This window comes from Corvus kubaryi, unplaced genomic scaffold (assembly GCF_017639235.1).
Source record: "Corvus kubaryi isolate FWS band 111438036 unplaced genomic scaffold, C.kubaryi_AGA036_p1.0 37397, whole genome shotgun sequence".
Taxonomy (NCBI): Eukaryota; Metazoa; Chordata; class Aves; order Passeriformes; family Corvidae; genus Corvus; species Corvus kubaryi.
Window position 1 is genome coordinate 4,057,336 of NW_024581136.1, and position 17,952 is coordinate 4,075,287.

General features: G+C 39.0%; 1 protein-coding gene across 3 annotated transcripts in view; it reads left to right on the forward strand.

Annotated features, from left to right (window-relative positions):
• Nucleotides 1-2,831: 2,831 nt before the first annotated feature.
• The window catches only part of ACSL3 (acyl-CoA synthetase long chain family member 3), a 36,513-nt gene continuing 21,392 nt past the window's right edge, over nt 2,832-17,952 (forward strand). For all 3 annotated transcript variants that reach the window (XM_042041843.1, XM_042041845.1, XM_042041846.1), the window contains exons 1-3: nt 2,832-2,935; nt 7,429-7,850; nt 14,342-14,519. In XM_042041843.1, coding sequence (XP_041897777.1) covers nt 7,500-7,850; nt 14,342-14,519 — 529 coding nt within the window. In that variant the 5' untranslated portion in view covers nt 2,832-2,935; nt 7,429-7,499. The remainder of the gene's footprint in view (nt 2,936-7,428; nt 7,851-14,341; nt 14,520-17,952) is intronic.

Sequence of the window (17,952 nt, forward strand, 5' to 3'; positions counted from 1 at the left end):
CCTACCTTGGGAACTGGTTTGTTCCAGGTCATGATGCCTCTTTCCTGACGGTCTGTGTGTGCTCTCCTGGGCTTTTCAGAAACATGCTCATGCAGAGAAGTGCTTGAGTTACCCTCGGGACTGGAGTTGAGTTGTGGATTTGCTTATGCTGAAGCATTGGGTGGGTCGAGTTGTGGGGGCAGGAGTGGGAATGCTGAGGTGGCTCTGGCCATCGGCTAGCGTTGCGTTCCCTGGCAGAGCAACGGGAAGCATTTAAAGAGCCTTAGGATTCACCCAGGGTTGTGCTAGAAGTGGGTCACAGCTGGAGGCCTACAGGTGATCTGAATAATGTAGCTCAGAATTACCCTACAGGTGCTTTCAGAGAGTGTATTCTCTCCATGTCCTGAAGATTTATTTGCCTCCTTTTGAGAGCAGAGCCATAATCAACAGCAATTTTGGTTTCCCACCATCCCTCTTTCTGTGTAAGACAACAGCAGTTTCACAGCATGTAGAGCAGCAGGGAGAGCAAAGTCCAGGGAGAGACAGGTTATCTCTTGTTCAGGACTGGGAGTGAGACATCGAGGACTGGAGTTGATGAGGGAATCCGTTTCATTCTTGTCTGCTTGCTTGAAAGAGTTTCAGAAAAACCTCTGAGTGTGTGCCTGTGTTACAGCCATGCAATCCTCTTCCAGATCTTTCTGTAGCCGAGGCTGTTCGATAACTGTGACAAGCCCTGAGTGGTCATGTGGAACTGTTGAGGAAGGTCCTGCTGGGTTTATTCCCAGTGGGTGGTGGTCCCTGGGGGTTGGTGTGCTGAGCGTTGCTTTTCCTCTGTGTTGAGAGCAGATGTCCTTTGGGACAGAGCTATGGATCTGTTCCCAGCTTGACTGCAGAGAGGCACTCCTGTTTGTAACAGGGTACAGGTCTGCTGGGTGAAGGGCTTTGTGGATGTTTGAGAGCCTCATGGGAAGTCTTCTCCCTTGTGCTAGAAGTGATGCTGAGACCCAGGCAGCAGCCTGGAAAAGGGTGACTTGGAGAGGTTGGAGGCTGGAAAATCAGCAAGTGGGGGTCAAGGACAGTGTGTGCGCTTGTGTGGAAACCACAGGGCCTGTGAGAGAGGAGACTGCCAGGATGGCCTGGAGGTTGCTGGCACACCTGTTGCTGGGGGGCACTACAGCTCCCACGAGCAGTGCCAGGGCAGCAGTGCTCAGGGAATGCAGGAGGTGGTGGGAGGAGAGACTTGTGGAAAGCAGTGAAGGGTGAGTTGGGGAGGTGAGGTGTGTCCTTGTGCCCACTCTGCTGTTGCTTCCAATTCAGGAGGATGTGCTGAGCACTAGCTCTTCTCCAGGGACCCAGAGCATACATTTCTGCCATTCAGTAGGACTTGCTGGGATTTCTATCCCTTCTGTTTCAAGAAATATGTGAAGATACTTGTGCTGTACCTGTGATGAACGTCTGTTTTCAAATATAACTGCTCTTTAAACCCATATTGCAAAAGAGACCTTCCACTTAGATGGGTACATGTTTGGGATTCTCCTCTGCGCACCGTTCATCGCCTCAGGCTCTCCTTGCTTCACAGTCCAGGGAGTTTGCCTGTGAAGCAAAGGCTGTTGCTTCTGTGTACCTTTGGTTTGCTTTTTTATTTTTATACAGATGACTACATGAATATTTATAAATGAGTAATAGGGATTTCTTTCTTTTTGGTCTCTTTTTTTGTAAAAGGCTCACTTGCTGGGTGCTAGCAAATACTGGCAGCTCTTGAGTGAATTCCAGATGTAGTAAAAATCTGCCTTTTCAGGGTTGTTGATGTTACTTTTTAAGTCCAGATGTAAACTAAGAGAAGTTGATTTTTGCTACAGTTAGAAGTCTGTATTGTGGGCTTTGTTATATTGTCTTGGGTACTCCTAATGTTACATTCTGTAATGACGAGATTGGGCAGTACCTGAAGATACTCAGTTATCTTGTCTGTTAAAGCCTAACCCTATGAATAACCTTTTCATCCTTTCTGTGAATGTTAATAAATCAGGAGGTTTTTTTGCATGATTTGCTGATAAGAGAAATTTAGTGTGTGTTCCTACAACTATAAATTGTTGACCAAAATGTTTTTTTGCAAGAGTGTCTTGGAGTCTCTGGGATGGAGTTTGGTTTTGTTTGATTAGTATGTGTAAAGTCGTGGAAGTCAAAAAATGGGGCAGTCAGCACCCTGGATGCTCACCTCAAGCAGCAAATAGTTAATCAACTGGAAAATATTATCTTTAAGAACTGAATAGCTGTGTAAATAATGTTTGAAGAAAGGTAATAGGTACAAAATATTTCCATTTGCCTATTTTAAATGTGATTTTCTGGCACAGGTTTTCAAGACTTCTTTCTGCAAAGGACAATAGATAAAACTTTGTATAGTAGAGCAAAATCAGTAAATACAATTATTACTATTTTATTAAGTCTTTTTGTAAAGTGTTCAAGAATATTTTATTACTCAGGCTGAAATGTGTTCTCTGTGTGGGTGGATACACAATGATAGGTCTATTTTTTTCTACCCTAAATGGTAGAAGCAGCATACATTGAAAGCCACAGGGGAGTTAGAATTTGTCAGGGAGACGAGCACCATGAGCTCGTGAGTTTAACTGAAGCTATTGCAGCCACCTTGATTGTATGGGACTCAAGCCCAAACTGGCTGTGCTGTGTGTTACATCTGCCTTTGTGTTAACTTGGATGTAGTGGGCCTGGACTCTGAGGTGAGACAGTGCAGTATCAGATGAGGAAAAGGTTTCATTTATTTATTACAAAATAAGTGAAAAAATGGATGATGCGTTTTATAATTGCCATATTTAATGGGGATTTTCCATTTTTAGATTTCACGCAGTTGCCTGTGACAGCTCCTATTGAGTAAACTGAGACTGGAACATCTTGTATCAGCTCTTGTACCTGTACCTGCCACGATGAGAAGTTGCATAAGGTTTTTTTTTTCTTGTTAATTCATGCTTTTATCATAATGTAATTGTTGTAAGCAGGTCAATTAGTAAACACATTCCTTTAAGGATTTTTTCTTTCTCATCTAACAGAAGTTTTATTCTAAAACTAAAGGGTATAACAGTATTAGTATAAGTAGTATATCAGGCCAAATCACTGATTATGTATTAAGCAGGATCAGTCCTGAAAAGTACTGGTTTACTTCTCCAGACTCATGAATGAGTGTGCTGGTTGCTGCTTCTTTTTGTTGAACAAGTGTGTCAAATTTAATTAGTGGTCTTGCTCTTTCCCATTTGGTGACTATCAGACTAAACATGAATTACATGTAACTGAACAGCTCTTACATATGTGCAGAACCCTTTGCTTGTGCAGATTTTCTAGAAGTTATATTCTTGTATAAATTAGCAGCTCTTTCATCCAGGATTTCACCTCTCAAACTTTCCTGCATCACTAGTCAGGGTTTGAGCACTGATTCCTCAAAAGCCCCAGCAGGATTATGTGAAACCAGGATGGATGTGTGTTGTGTAATAACCTGAGTGTTCACAGCTAACCTGCAGACCAAGCCACTAAGTTAGAATATTACCACCTGTCATGTGTTTTTATTTGTCAGTGATTAAGCAGGAGCTACTTAAGAACAAAATTCCAGTGTTGAAAAGGCAGTGAACTTTCTCACTGTGTCATAGTCTAATACTTGCAAAAACTGCTTAGGATCATGTCCTGCTTTCTCTTCCCTGCCCTAAAATGATGGGTTTGCTTATACTCATTTTATGGTCAGAAGCAGTCACATGCTTCCAAAATTAATAAGGTGACAACATATTGTACTTCTGTGAAATTTTAAAACCATGTATAGTACTTCAGTAAACCTTTCGAAGTTTCATTTTTGTTGTATAGTTCTTCTTTTTTAAAGGCAAAATATTAAACAGCAAACACTTCTCTTTTAGGCCTTGCAAATCTGATATAACCTTGGAAAATTCTCTAAAACTTCTAATTTTTAGATTAGTTCTGGAAATTGATTTTTAATAATATATTTTCATTTCAAATTTTTAAAACAGCTACATTAAATGTTTGAAATAGCAATTGTTACAGAGAAAAATGCATGAGCAAGCATTGTATCTTAATGCAAACAGTCTTATTCTTTTACATTGTCATTAAAAGTGGTTTTCTTAATGGAGGTTAAATGACCTTTTTTATTTTAAAAAAAAAAAAAAAACTAGCAGAAAATGTACTGTCATGTTCAGCTGCATTGGTTTTGCTTGCTGTAAAACATAATTGCCTTACAGCCAGCACTGCAGCCTCAAGTTAGGGTAGAGTTTTGCTTCTACATTGTCATCAAAATGATTTTTTTTATTGAATGCTTAGTGATTCATTTAGCTGATTTTGATGTTTTCCTGGGAATGGCAGTGATAAATCTGTTGGGCGTGAGGGCATTTTAAACTGCATCTCCTTTGCTTACCTGGTATTTTCCTCTTCAACAACATAGCAAATAAATAAACAAAATGATGAGTTAAAATACAACTTCTGTTCTTCAGTTACACAAGGAAAGAGGGGGAGCCTTTCTATTGCCACCAAGGAACTTTCTTTTTTGTTGTGGCTCAGCTCTCATTAGAACCATCACCCTACAAAGATACTGGAACTTACCCTTCTAATGAAACTACTAGAATATATTTTTCTGTCTTGTTCAGAAGGCACTGTACTTTCCCAGTGTCTAATTACAATGGTAATTACAATTAGTTACAAGCATAAATGCTCTGTAAATATCACGGTCTGAAATCCATTGCCACATTCTTAAGACATTAGCATCGGAGCTCTCTCTCACTAAAGTTTGCTATCTCCTAATCATAAGAGTTTGAAGGAAAAAAAAAGTGGAGTCTTACTTGGCCTGTAAGATAAGAAACTGCATTTGAAAAAGATACTTTTTAATCTTAAAAACATTACATTTTGAGTGAAAAAAAATGGTCTTAATTTTTAAGAAACTGTTTTTAATAGATGGCTTGTAAGAGCCTCACTTTTGTGAAGGACTAACTGAAATAATTAGCAATTTACTCAGGGTAAGAGATGTACATCAGAGCAGATTCCTAGAGCTGGATACTTACTTTTCTGAGCTAGGAGGACAGTCCAAGACATTTCCCTTTAGTCTATCCTGTTGGAGTGTTCCTCAGACCCTTTCTTGCAATGCAGCCTTTTATGAAATGGTGGGCAAAGCACAGTTTATGTCTGCAATTCAAAGCAAAGATTTCCAGGTTTGGGGGTTATTCTGCAAGAGTGAGCCAGAAGAGAGAACTTGACGTGAGACCTTGGCATGGTTATCATAGAAATAGTGGAAAAGGTTCCTCTCTCCTTCTGAGGAAAGAATAAAGCTGTTGGGATAACTGCAAAATGAAATGGCAGGCTACTCTTCTGGAAGGGTTCAGTGGCTCTCTAACCAAGAGAAGGTATGAAACCTAGGGAGACTATTAATTGAGCAGGCTTCATTGTTTGTCAGAAGGGAATTTCTTTGGAGAACTGTTTGCCTAAAGGTATTAAATGAGTTGCTTTAATTTTTGTGTTTGGTTAAATTGTGTTTCTACTGTGTAGGTAGAGAGAAATTCTCCAGCTTTATAAGGAGGAAAAAGATGTTCACGTCCTGAACTGGGCCAGGCAAGATTCTAGCACAACATACAACTTTTTGAGAAATGGGTAAACTCTTGCTGTGTGAACTCTGGATTCAGCTTTAAAACGTCTTGTTCTGTGCTGCTATCAACAACAGCATAATTTTTCTGGCCTGCAGTAGCTGATTGGCTGGCTCATGATTATTTTCATTAAGTACCCTTCAGTGACAGCCTAAGAACATAAGTCTCTTCAAGCGATTACTGAATTTGCCCTTTAGCCTATTTAAGTTTGTTGTTTATTTGTCATTGCTTTTTGCCTTTGATCTGAAAATGAAAATATATACACTTCCATTTTATTTATTTTTTATATTTTAAGTCTCCTTCCCCTCCTGCTGCTTGTTGTAGTAAGTCCCTACTGTGAAGAGCTCCTATGGTTTATTTGTGTATGTGTCTCAGGATGCTCTGCAGAACAGACTTTGATGTAGTGCCTGTAGTGATGCAGTGTTAACAGTGAGGTTACAGCAGCTTGTTAGGGAGAAAGACGATCATGAAATATTTTTGCTTGGAGTTTTAGGAAATTTTAGGGAAAGATGGAATTAATCTCATCCTACAAATGAAGGATGTTGGATTGATCTGTTCTCAAAAAGACTGCAGATCTAGGATTAATGAAGCAAGGTTTCCATTACTACTGAAGGATCTTATATGATTTAAACACTACTTTTTTCAACTCAAATTTCTTTTCTTTAGGGTTTCCAGAGAGTTAATGGAGAAAGTCAGAGTGTAAGACATCAGCACAGAATAATACATGTTATGAGTGAAAATTTACTTAATTTAGAATTGTCAAAAGCTGTGCATCTTATGTATACATCTTTATTAGTTGCTTGATTTAATAAGTTGTATCAATACATTTGAAAGGTTAACTGAGTGAAGTGCATTTGTAGTTTATTATGTCCAAAACACTGATTTTGAATTGCTAGTGGCTCACTGACTTGCAGAAATCCATCTTCAGCCATTTTGGCAACCGTCCCTGATTTCCATAAAGATTTCAATTATTTTGTTGATTTATCTTTTTTAACCTTTTAGACAGATGGCATAATTTCTTAACAGTAGAATACATTAAAAGTTGCATCATCATTGTGGCCATTGGATATGGTAAATAATGCTTTTAAAAATGAAAGCAAGTGAATATTCTGGCATCATTAGGGACTCTGGAAAAAAAACCAACAACTCTTCATAGTGCTGTTGCTAAGAATTTGGGGATATTTCTAAGCTGTTTTCTGGTATTTACCCAATATTACTTAACTCATTGTCACGTTTATTGATACTAGTGGGCCCATTGCATACTGGTTCTGAGAGTGAAATCATAGGACTGATGGGGAATAAACCCCTAGGTTTAAACCAGCAAAGTTCTGTCACATACCGAGCTTCCCTTCTCTTAGGTGGGTGTCCCAGTGTGTCCAAGGCTTGGAAAGCATTTCAATGTCCTTAATGATTGGGCCTTAAGTCCCATGCACAGAGTGGTGACATTGCCTGTGTTCATAGGGCTTGTTGGGAGGCTGGTGATTCACAGTCAGGGCTCATAGAGATTGCTAGTGAAGGTGCACATGGAGGTGCTCTGATGTTGTTGAAGAGGATCTTTTAAATTGTGTAATCACAAAACATTTTCAAATAAATAGATGCCATGCGCATGTCATTGTGCTGCAATCTGCTGGAGTGGAACAGTTCCACCTCGTCTATCCGTGTCTGGTTTCATTTGTATACGGGGTTCAGACCTCTAGCCTCATTTCAGCATAAGACAACCTACTGGGATATGGATTGTAATATTATGTTTGAAAATACCTCCCTGCCAACAATGATAGTTTACGACTAACTTCTTCTTTTCTCTTTTCAGATCTTTTTGGATCCCTGTCTAGCTGATCCATGTTTCCAAATTCTCTCTTGTAACATTCTCAAGCAGCCAAAATGAAGTTGAAGCATAACATCAACCCTGTTCTTCTACAGTTTATAAACTTTATCGTCCTGGTGTATTCCCTTATAACGTACATTCCGTGGTACATACTTTCAGGATCAAAGCAGGCTATAGCAAAAGCCAAGCAGGTTAAAGCCAGACCTGTGAATAACAAGCCTGGGGGTGCATACAGATCTGTTAACAGTCTGCATTGCTTAGCTTCAGTTTTATATCCTGGATGTGATACACTCGACAAAGTTTTTAAATATGCTAAAGCTAAATATAAGGACAAAAAACTCTTGGGAACACGGGAAATCCTAAAAGAGGAAGATGAAATCCAGCCATCAGGAAAAGTTTTTAAAAAGGTAAGTCTTTTGGCAGTCTGCCTACAAGAATTTTTTTCAAAGTATGTTTACTTTCTTAGGCAGCACTTCTAGTCCAGTAAAGCAAAGCTGGGGAAAAAATTAATTTCTCTACTTAGATTCAGTAGCTGTGAAAAGAGTTAAATGATCTAATTCCCAGTCTTTAAATACTCTGTATTTAAACCAAATCTAAACCTTTTTGCATTCTTGAATAGATATCCTATTTATGGTGTCAGTCAAAGAAAAAACACAAGTTTGTTTTAGGTATTTGTTTTTAATATTCAGCTGGTGATGTAAGTGGCTTTAAAGGTTTCTTTTTAAAGTGAATTAATAAAGTCTCCCTTTGTGTTATTCTGAACTATAATCAGATAAATATACAAAAATTACTAGATGCCAGTACTCAGATGTGCCTGTCCAGCAGACTTAGTTGTGATTTAAGGATTTGCTGTTCTGTCCTGAGAATTCAGGACTTAAATGAATTTTTTGTTTGGAAAAGGATTGCACAGATTCCATTGGAGGAGTCTTTTTTTCTTTGAGTCTCCTTTAAGGTGAACTACTCTGCTAATCTCTAATCCTGCTGTGTGTGGGAGATGTGATTCTAGTATCTGACAACAGCTCGGTTGTCTGAAGAGACTGGCTTTTTATAGTGTGTGATGTTCAAGCCGGTATTGTCATTTGCTGCTTTGTATTTGTTCAGACACATTGAAAAATGCACTTTTGCCTGAAGAAGCAAGGCAGAATAGTGTAACAGAATATGCACATTTGTGCATATCTCTGTGTTAAAGGTCTGTGTTTTTGTATTAGAAGTTGTTAAATCCACAATAGATAATTTTTAGTTAAGATTAGTTTCCTTGCAGATGAAAAAAATTTCTCTTCATTCTGCTAGTTTTAATTCTGATAGAGGAGTATGTTTAAAATAGAATTTGATTAATATCACAATATATGGCAAAGTTTAGTTCTGTTAAAATCTTTATACAAGCTTTACTTGTTAGTGAAACTTCCTCTTAGCTGTGGAGTTAGTTTTTCAGTACGAAGGAAATGCTGGGATGAATGGTTACATGTAACCTTTCTCGATGCACATTTTGCTGCCTCATTACACTATAAAGAAAAAGAAAGTTCATGTTATACAAAGAAAGGCTTTTGAGCACAAATCAGAATTTTGGCTGCCTGTGGTATGTGCCCTGTTTTTTAATCATAATTGCTAATGTAAGACTTAAGAACTTAGGAGTTTTAGCCTTTTCCATTATGCAAGCAAAGCAGTTGTGAATATTGGAAATCTGAAGAATGTTTGTGTTGATCCACTTAAATTATTTGTTTCTGAGTATTTAGACTTAGAAATTTCCCAAGTTAGGTAATTTTGTCTAAGCTTGACACAAGGGTTCATTATGGCCGGTTGCTATACTTGCCCTCGTGTTACTTTGTTCCAAGTTGTGGCATTATCACGCAGGTCCACTTTTAATTTTTTTTTTCCATTAGGGAATACAGTGTTTCTTAACACCTCATAGCATGTTTTAGTAAGTGAGGAAAATAAGAACAGTTCACAAGATACCTTGTTGATTCAAAATGTCAAGGTTCTCTTCCTTTGATTTCTGTCTTTCATTCCAGACACCTTTTTATTGCCTGGTTCTCTTTAGCAAAGCCAGCTTGTTGAGGTTTGGCGCAGTTCTTCAAAAAGGTGCACAACAAGTTTAATTTTTAGGTATAATGCATGTAATTTCTATACCTTACAGGAGCTGCAATATATTTATATATTATATGTATCTCTCAAAACAAAGTAAAATATTCAGCTTTTGATTATTGGGAAAACTAAGTGTGCTTGCACTTGTAGCTAAAATTATTTAAAGCTTATCAACATCTTTAAGATCAGGTACTGCATTAATTTATTCTGAGAACAATGATATTCCAGATAATCTGTAATTTCTTGAATTTTTATGATAGTGTATTGTTCCAAAATTTTTAGTTTTTTCTGTGCAATGCCAAAGTAGCAGAAATTCATGGATGTGAATAAAATACAAATACTTGCTTATGCACTGGTTGCATTTCATAGTAATTCATATATGGTTAGTTCTTCTATTTCCTTCTCTAGTGTACTTCTCCAGTTTCCTTCTCCAATATCATGCACACCTATTATTAATTTCATAAATCATGTATTTAAGTCAGGATAAAATAATGTTGAAAGTACCTTGGAGATTGAGATGTAATTAATTGGAAAAATGACTTAATTTAAGCACAGCTGAAATTTTATGATGCCCAAATGATGAGCTTCATTCTGCTGGCTGATTATTTTATGTCATCTTAGTTATAGGTTATATCATCAGGTGCTTGCTTTGATCCACGTTGGTATGTGGATTTTGCTTTGCATGTGTGTTCTTTTGTTGGTTTATTTTTTGAGGGAGATGTTTGTTTGTTTTGGGGGTTGTTTGTCTTGCTCTGCTTTAAAAAGGGTTGGTAACCAAGAACTGAATTAATGGGAACATAATAAATAAGACACAGTGGGGAGAAGAAAACACGGCTTTGTTGGGGAAGGTGATGCATCTAAAGCACCTGGGGAAGGTGGTGCATCTAAAGCACGTGGGCAAACACTTGGGAGTTCAGAACTTTACTCATTATTGCTGATACTGGAACTTAAAGTGAAGGAACAGGAAGGTTCTTGCCATGCCAAGTCGTTGAGCAGTAAGAGAGTCAAATATGATGTTGAAATCCATAGATTTCTATGTAAATTACATGTTAGGGTAGGGTTTTTTTAGATATATTCAGCTGCAATCCATGTTTTCATGTGAAAAAAGGCCAGATGTGGGAATTTCAAATAACCTCTTTTGTATTATTTTTAATATACTTTTACAAGAAAATATATTTAATTCATGATCACTGGTTTCCAAATCATAGTCAAGGTTCTCTAAACCTTATAAGGTACTTTTAGGAAGACCTTCAAAGGTAACTGAGGTCAGGTAGTTTAATGACTCTACATGAGCCTGCAGCTTTATGGAGAACATTTTTGCACTAAAAATTTTAGTATCTCCATAAAATCCGGGTAAAAGAAACGTTAACTGTGTGTTTAGTCTCTATGCTTTTCTGGATTTCCGAATATTGGTACAGTCTAGATACTTACTAGTGTTTTGTGCTGCGTGACCCATGTGACTCAGCCTGCAGTTTAAATGTGGAGCACGAGAGGGCAGCGTGTTCCTGTGGAATGCTGTTTCCAGGTGAAACCCCAGAGCCGCAGTCCCTGCTGGGTGCTGTTTGTGGGGCTCTTTAATCAATGCTCAAACTCGACTTCTTGGGCCCTTTTGCTAACTCTGGACAGTTACTTTCTTTCCGTGTGTAATTCATTATTAAGCAGAAGTAACCTCTGAAAGTTCTGAAGTTAAATGTGTGTGAATGTTTAAAGGATTATGGCACCTAATGCCAGTCTTATCAGCTGTTTGCAGCAGAAGCAGAATCACAGAATTGTCAGGGTTGGAAGGGACTTCTGGAGTTAATCCAGTCTAACCCCCTGCCCAGGTACAGTCACCAGGCAGGTGACACAGGCATGTGTCCAGGTGGGTTTGGAATGTCTCCAGAGGAGGAGAACAGGGCAGCTGTTCCAGTGCTTTGCCATCCTCAGTGCAAAGAAGTTCTTCCTCATGTTGAAGTGGAACTTCTTAGGTTTTAGTTTATGGCCATTGCCATAAACTGGGAACCCTTGAAAAGAGTCTGGCACCATCCTCTTGGCGCTCCTTTGAGGTATTTGTATGCATTAATGAGATCTCCTCCGTCTTCTCCAGACTGAACAGCCCCAGCTCCTACAATCTCCCCTTGCAAGAGAGATGCTCCAGACCCCTCATCATCTTTGTGGCATCCACTGGACTCTGTCCTGTAGCTCCTTGTGTTTCTTGCACTGTACATTGGAAAATGTTAGCAAAAACTACTGAGGGAAAGGCCAAGAAGGGAGATGGATTTGGAGACATAAACCATAACCTGCTCTGTGTCCTGCAAAGGAGTCTTGTAGAGAAATGCAGGAGAAAGGGACATAGAGGCAGTATAGTAATAGGTATATATGAATATCTCTTATTCACTAATGTGTACATAATATAAATAATACGTTGTAGGGAGGGAATAGAGAAGAAACACTGGGCATGGGGAGAAAACACTGGAATTTAAGTATCTGGAAGGCAGGAGGAAAGTAAAACGCAAAATTACTGCATTGAAAAAGGTCTTACTTGTTCTCATGTCAGTGTTCTTCACAAATGTATCTTTATATAATAGCTGTAGCTAACAATGCTATACATCCTTAAAAAGGATTTTTCCTTCTTAAGAAAAGAAAGCACCAGTGAGGTCTTTCACTACATATCAAACTTGCTTAAGCAATGAGGATTAATTATTTAGAGAATAAAAAAAGGGGAAAAAAGCAGAATCACAAGTGTTATTTGGAGAGATTAGGTTTTGGCCATTTAATGATTTATTTTCCCCAATTCCATGAGTTACAGAGTGAGTGGTGGAAATTACTAAAAGACGTTATGGATTGGCAAACCTATGATAAACAGTAAGAAGAATCTGCTTGTATTTCTTGGCCTAATTATTTGTGAGCAGTTTTCCTGAGGCCACGCTGTAGGCAGAATATAATGGAGAAAAGGGTGTTGCTCAATTCACTGCTATAAATTGTTTTCAGCTGATGAGCTTGTCAAGAACTTCCATGTCTGCCAAAAATACTGGCTTTGGGGAAAAAAGTGTCCCAAATAGGAATTTAAATTCCAAATTACCGAAATTTGGATAGACAGGAAGAGGTGCAATATTTTCTTTGGAAGCAGTAGGAGTTTTCCACACCAGAAATATCTTGATGTGTTGAAACAATCAGGGACTCCCAGGTACCCCCTCTTCTTCAGGGGGCTGTGGCAGTGAGCAGCAGCCATGGGTGAGCCCCTACCCCACATGCTGCCATTTCAACCTGATGTTTCTGCTCCAGAAAGGTTTTGGGGTTTGAAACAGCCTGTTTGCCACTGAAACAGAGCTTGTGTAAATAAGCCAGGAAAACCCAAGCAGATATTTGAGTGAGAAATATGTATTTTCTGTTGGAATTGCTATATATTGCTGTTGTTGGCAAATGCTGGATTTTTGGGCTTGTTAAATGATATTTTCCCATGAAAACATTTGTGAAATTTCCAAGCAGCTGCACATGTACCTGTTTGTCCTGCTAAACTAGTAAGTTAATGAGCAATATGCAGTGAAGCTGTAATAGATACAACTCATTATCTAATTGTAACTTGAGCAGTTTGGAAGAGTGTCTTGACAAAGGAAGTCTACTAGATTTTATTTTTCTTTTAGAGTTTGAGAGAGATTTTAAAATACATTTCATTAAGGAAGTGTGTGGAAATACAGACTCATTAGAAATGTAGTTACATGTCAAAAAGTTGTTAGATTTGACAACCCAAAGTTTGAAATTTAGTTCAAGTTGATGAATGAAATGTGGAAAAAAGAATGCAGGAGGATGCAAAAGTTTGCTTTTCTACCTTTTTTTAGTGTTTGCTTGCATTTATTATTAATGCTGTGTAAAGAACATGTCTGAAATACTTGATTAAAATATTATGTTTTTCAAAATTGTCAGTGTGCTTATAGAAATAGATGGATAGGATATAATACTTTAGAGTATAGATTTTCAGTATAAAACATCTTCATACTGTATCTACATATGAAGACTTCTAGGTTGGTCTCAAAGAAACATCCTGTCGCTCAGTAAGGAAATAGTTCTGCAAGGTGCAAGTTCACACATATAAATCTAGGTAGTGACCTGTAAATTCATTTCCAGTTTTGTTGTGCACCAGCTTTCCCATATGGAAAAGTGAGATTGCATAATATTTTCTACATGACTTCTCAGAACTGAGGTTTGCCAGTAATTTCCTATCCTGTCTTCTGTCCGGCTTTTGTTTAACAGTAAAAAAAGGGCAAAATTATTACTACTTATCCCCTTGACATTTGTTTCAGAACAAAGGGAAAGGGATTTCACAATTTCTGACTGAGGGCCCATGGATATACTGCTTTATGGATTCCAGTTTCCCTTTTTTTAACTTTTTTTAAATGAACATCCGAGTGTCATATTTGTGTAGGAGAATTGTAGCCCAAATATCCAAGAAAGCAAATACAGAGAATGTACTGTGCTAACTAGTGCTTTTCATCCTTTACATAAACCCAACCTCTTTAAAAAGTAGAGGTATATAGGCCAGATAGCCTCACACAGCTTTTCAGAGGGCTTCTGAAGCTACAAAGCATGGTGGGAATCATGTGCTTCCCTCATGTGAAAATGGAATAACATGCATGGAGATATTGCAGTATTTGTGTTGGGACTTCCACAGGCCCTGTAGCTTTTGGCAAGAAAAAGTATCATCTTTATCTTGAGTAAACTGCTGTTAAAATTCAAGCACGTTACTCAAACATCTGTGGATTCTTCATGTGGGTGAAGATTTAGTAGGACATGTATTAAGGATTTTCATTTTCTAAATTGATTTTATTATTCTTATTAGGTCATCCTTGGCAAGTACACCTGGCTTTCTTATGAAGATGTGTACATTAAAGCCGTTAATTTTGGAAACGGCTTAGCAGTCTTGGGTCAGCAGCCAAAGACTAACATTGCCATCTTCTGTGAGACCAGAGCCGAGTGGATGATTGCAGCCCAGGCCTGCTTTATGTGCAACTACCAGCGTGAGTACCTGTCTTCCCTGAAGTTTTTATGTCTTTTGATCTTACAGTTTGAAAATAAAACTCTCTCTTACTTCATTTCATGTACTCAGAAAACTTTATCTAGATTTTATATAGAAAATTGAAATCTTCAATTTAAAAAATACTGCATAAGGTAAAAATTGTGCACTTTGTAGCCTTTTGCTTTAGTGAATAGAGAAACCTCTATTGTTGGCTGATGGAGAATGGTTTTGGTAAGTATAGTTTGCTCAATGAATTCATGAGAGTTTTATTTTCTTTTCATCTCAAATCAGTACAGATTCCCAAGTTTCTGAAAACAAACAAAAATCACACATGAATTCATTGACTCAGTTTCAGGAGTCGACACGAAACCGTCATCTGTGCCTGCGAGTTTTGTTTCATCTGGATATTTTGTCAGTTCTTCAATTTTGATTTTGGTTAGGCCTATTTTTCTTGCTCAGGAATGTACTAAGTGCTGATCTCAATATGCTATAGCTGTTTAAATGTCTGTTTCATCATCACTCCTTAATATGTGCTTCACCTAGCTAAGCCCAGCCTGGCTGGGTTCTGTGATGCTCTCAGGGGGACACATCTCCTTGTCCCTCAGGGCATGCCAGAAAGTGCCATTTTTCACAGGCTTTGGCCTCTTCGCTCGTGTGCCACATTTACTCTCTTTCAATACAAGATGGGCCATAAAAGCCAAATGTGCAGAAATTCCTGATTTCCTACCTGCGTGCACTAACGATGTCTATCAATTAGACTTTTTTCAGATTTTGGAAGCAAATCTAATAAGATTTGTATTTAAATTATCCCTCTTTGCTCTGACCGTGAGTCTGTTTCAGTTTGAGAAGCAATATGTTGATGACTGTTTAACAGTTTTCATTTACAGAAGTCTTTACTCACATCTCTGGTTATTTTGCACGTATGTTTTGCTCTACTGGTCCCTCAGTGTTAAGGATGGAGTCAGTGTTAAAGACAAGGTCTACTGCCCTGGCCCTTAACATTTCAAAGTCAGCCTGCTTGCCTTGTGTGACAGCTGGCTCTGTGGACGTGGAGAGGGTGGATGTTGTGTACTGGGACTGTAGCATTGCCTTTGGCATGGTCTCCTGTAGTATCTGTACAGCCAAACTGTTCAGGTAAAGATGGGTAAGATGGACCATTGGCTGCAAGGGTTGTAATCTGTAGGACAGAGTTATTTGCCGGCTTTCAGTGGTTGGTATTGACTCCTATACTTCTTTATTCACTCCAATATTTCTTTATTGAAGGCCTGAATGATGGGACAGAATGCAAAGACAGGAGGTCCCAGCTGGTGGCATATTGAGGGTAGGAGCCAGTACACTCAAGGGCAGGGCTGATGGGCAGAGAGCCTGTCAGCTGGAAGAGTGGGTTGTCTGGAACCTGGAATTCAGTAAAGGCACTTGAAAATTTCCTCTGTGTATGCTGGAATGCACCTCATGCACCAGTATAGGCTGGGGGACAGCTGGAGAAAGCAGCTTTGCAGGGAAGGACCTGAGGGTTCTGGTGGGCCGTGAGTTACCCAGCACTTTGCAGCACTTTCTTGTGGTGGAGGCCAGCAGCGTCCTGGATGGTGGTAGCATGAGCGTAGTAGGTAGGTCCAGGGAAATGATCCTTCTCCTCCTTTTGGACACTGGTAGAACCACATCTGGACTACCCTGTCTGCAGAGAGGGGCTTCCTATTAGGAAAAAAGATGTTGACATCCTGGAGCAAGTCCAGTGGAGGGCTGCCAAGATGCTGGAGGGGTTGGAGAATGTGATATCTGAGGAGAGGCTGACAGAGTGGGGCCTGTTCAGTGTTAAGATGAGTGAGTTCAGATCTTGTTGCTGTCTAAAACTACCCAGTGGGAGCATGCAGAGGAGATGGAGCCAGGCTCTGCTCACGAAGGTGTGCTTTGATATGACTGGAGGCCACAGTCACAAGTTCAATGGCAGAAAAATTTGATTACGTATTAGGGCAAATGTCTTCATTGCGAGGGTGGTTCCGTATCAGAACAGGAACAAAGAATGGTTGTGAAATCTTCATCTGTGGAGATCCATAAAATCCAAACTGGCCATGGCTCTGAGCCCTCTGCTGGAGTGGATGGTGTGTGCAGGTGATCTTTGCAGGTGCCTTCCAGCCTAAATTGGTGATGTTTTTAGTTGGTTCTTCAGTGAGTAAATGCTGCTGGCCTGCCTACCAGAGCAGAGAACTGCACAGACTATTCTCAGATAAGATGCCTGTGTTGCTTTTAAACTACATGTCTTGGTTCCAGTTCCCTTTTATCACTTTTGGGATCTGTCAGACTCCTAGTGACTATGCTGGAATGAAATGCAAAGGCTTGTATCATTTTTTTTTCCTTTGGAACTGAAGCACATTTACAAATCCTAGGGAAATTTGTAATTTGAAGGGGGAAGAATCTGAGCTAGAGGCTGGATGTTGTGAGCAGGATGGTATGCATGTATTTTTGGGTTTGTTGGATTAGTGCTTTAAATCCCCTTACTGCGATGTGCCTCAGCACACACTCTGACGTGGTGTTCAGCATCTAAGCTGTGTCATCTTCTGTGAACTTGGCTGACTTGTGCTGGCAGATGAAGAGAGAGCCGTGCAGTGTTCACAGGCAGTTTGCAGAACAAATTGGAAGATTCAGATGATGTTGAAGTGGTAGAGTGGGAAGACATTGCTAAATGGCTTACATTAGCATTTCTCAGTGTGCAGGTTTGATACCAGCTAACTGCTGTGGGGGGTGTTGGGACATTCTTTCCAAATGTGAAATGTATTCAGTCTGATGGTGTGGGCCCAGAACTGATGTCAACAGAGCAGGTTCATCTGCTTCATGCATAGTGTTGGAGAGAGAGAATGCCTTTTGCACTACAGAATTAAAATGAGGAAAGTGGTGTTTGTTATGGATTGCTTGCAAAACAAATGATTTTATAGCTAGAAATACTTGCTTGATTTTAAATGTAACATTTCTTGAAGTTCTCTAAGTCTTGTATTTGCAGGAGGTGGAGTGGGATTGCTAGTTCAAAAACAGAAGTAGTAGTACTAACATGAAAACAGATTTTCTTCCTAAGTACCTTTTTGTGTGTGTGAACAGCTCTTCACCAGGGTAGGCAGATAAAACACAAGAGTGTATAACCAAATGGTGATATAGGAGAGGTTAGGTTTCATTTTTCAATCATTCTTGAGCAGAAGTGGTTTTGTCAGAAATAGATTTGTCTGAGGCCTTTAAAGGTCCATTTTGCTTTTTATTTTTGACGTACAATGGATGCTGAAATACTGAGTTTAACATTCCAGTTACCTTGAAATAAATTGTAAAAGTTCTATTTGTTTCTTTAGGGCAAGGTTTTGTCTTTTTATATGAGCTGGCAAATTCAGTGTTGTTGGGGTTTTTCTTTATGTCAAGACTTTGGTCAGGTAACAAAGACTCACTTGTACTAT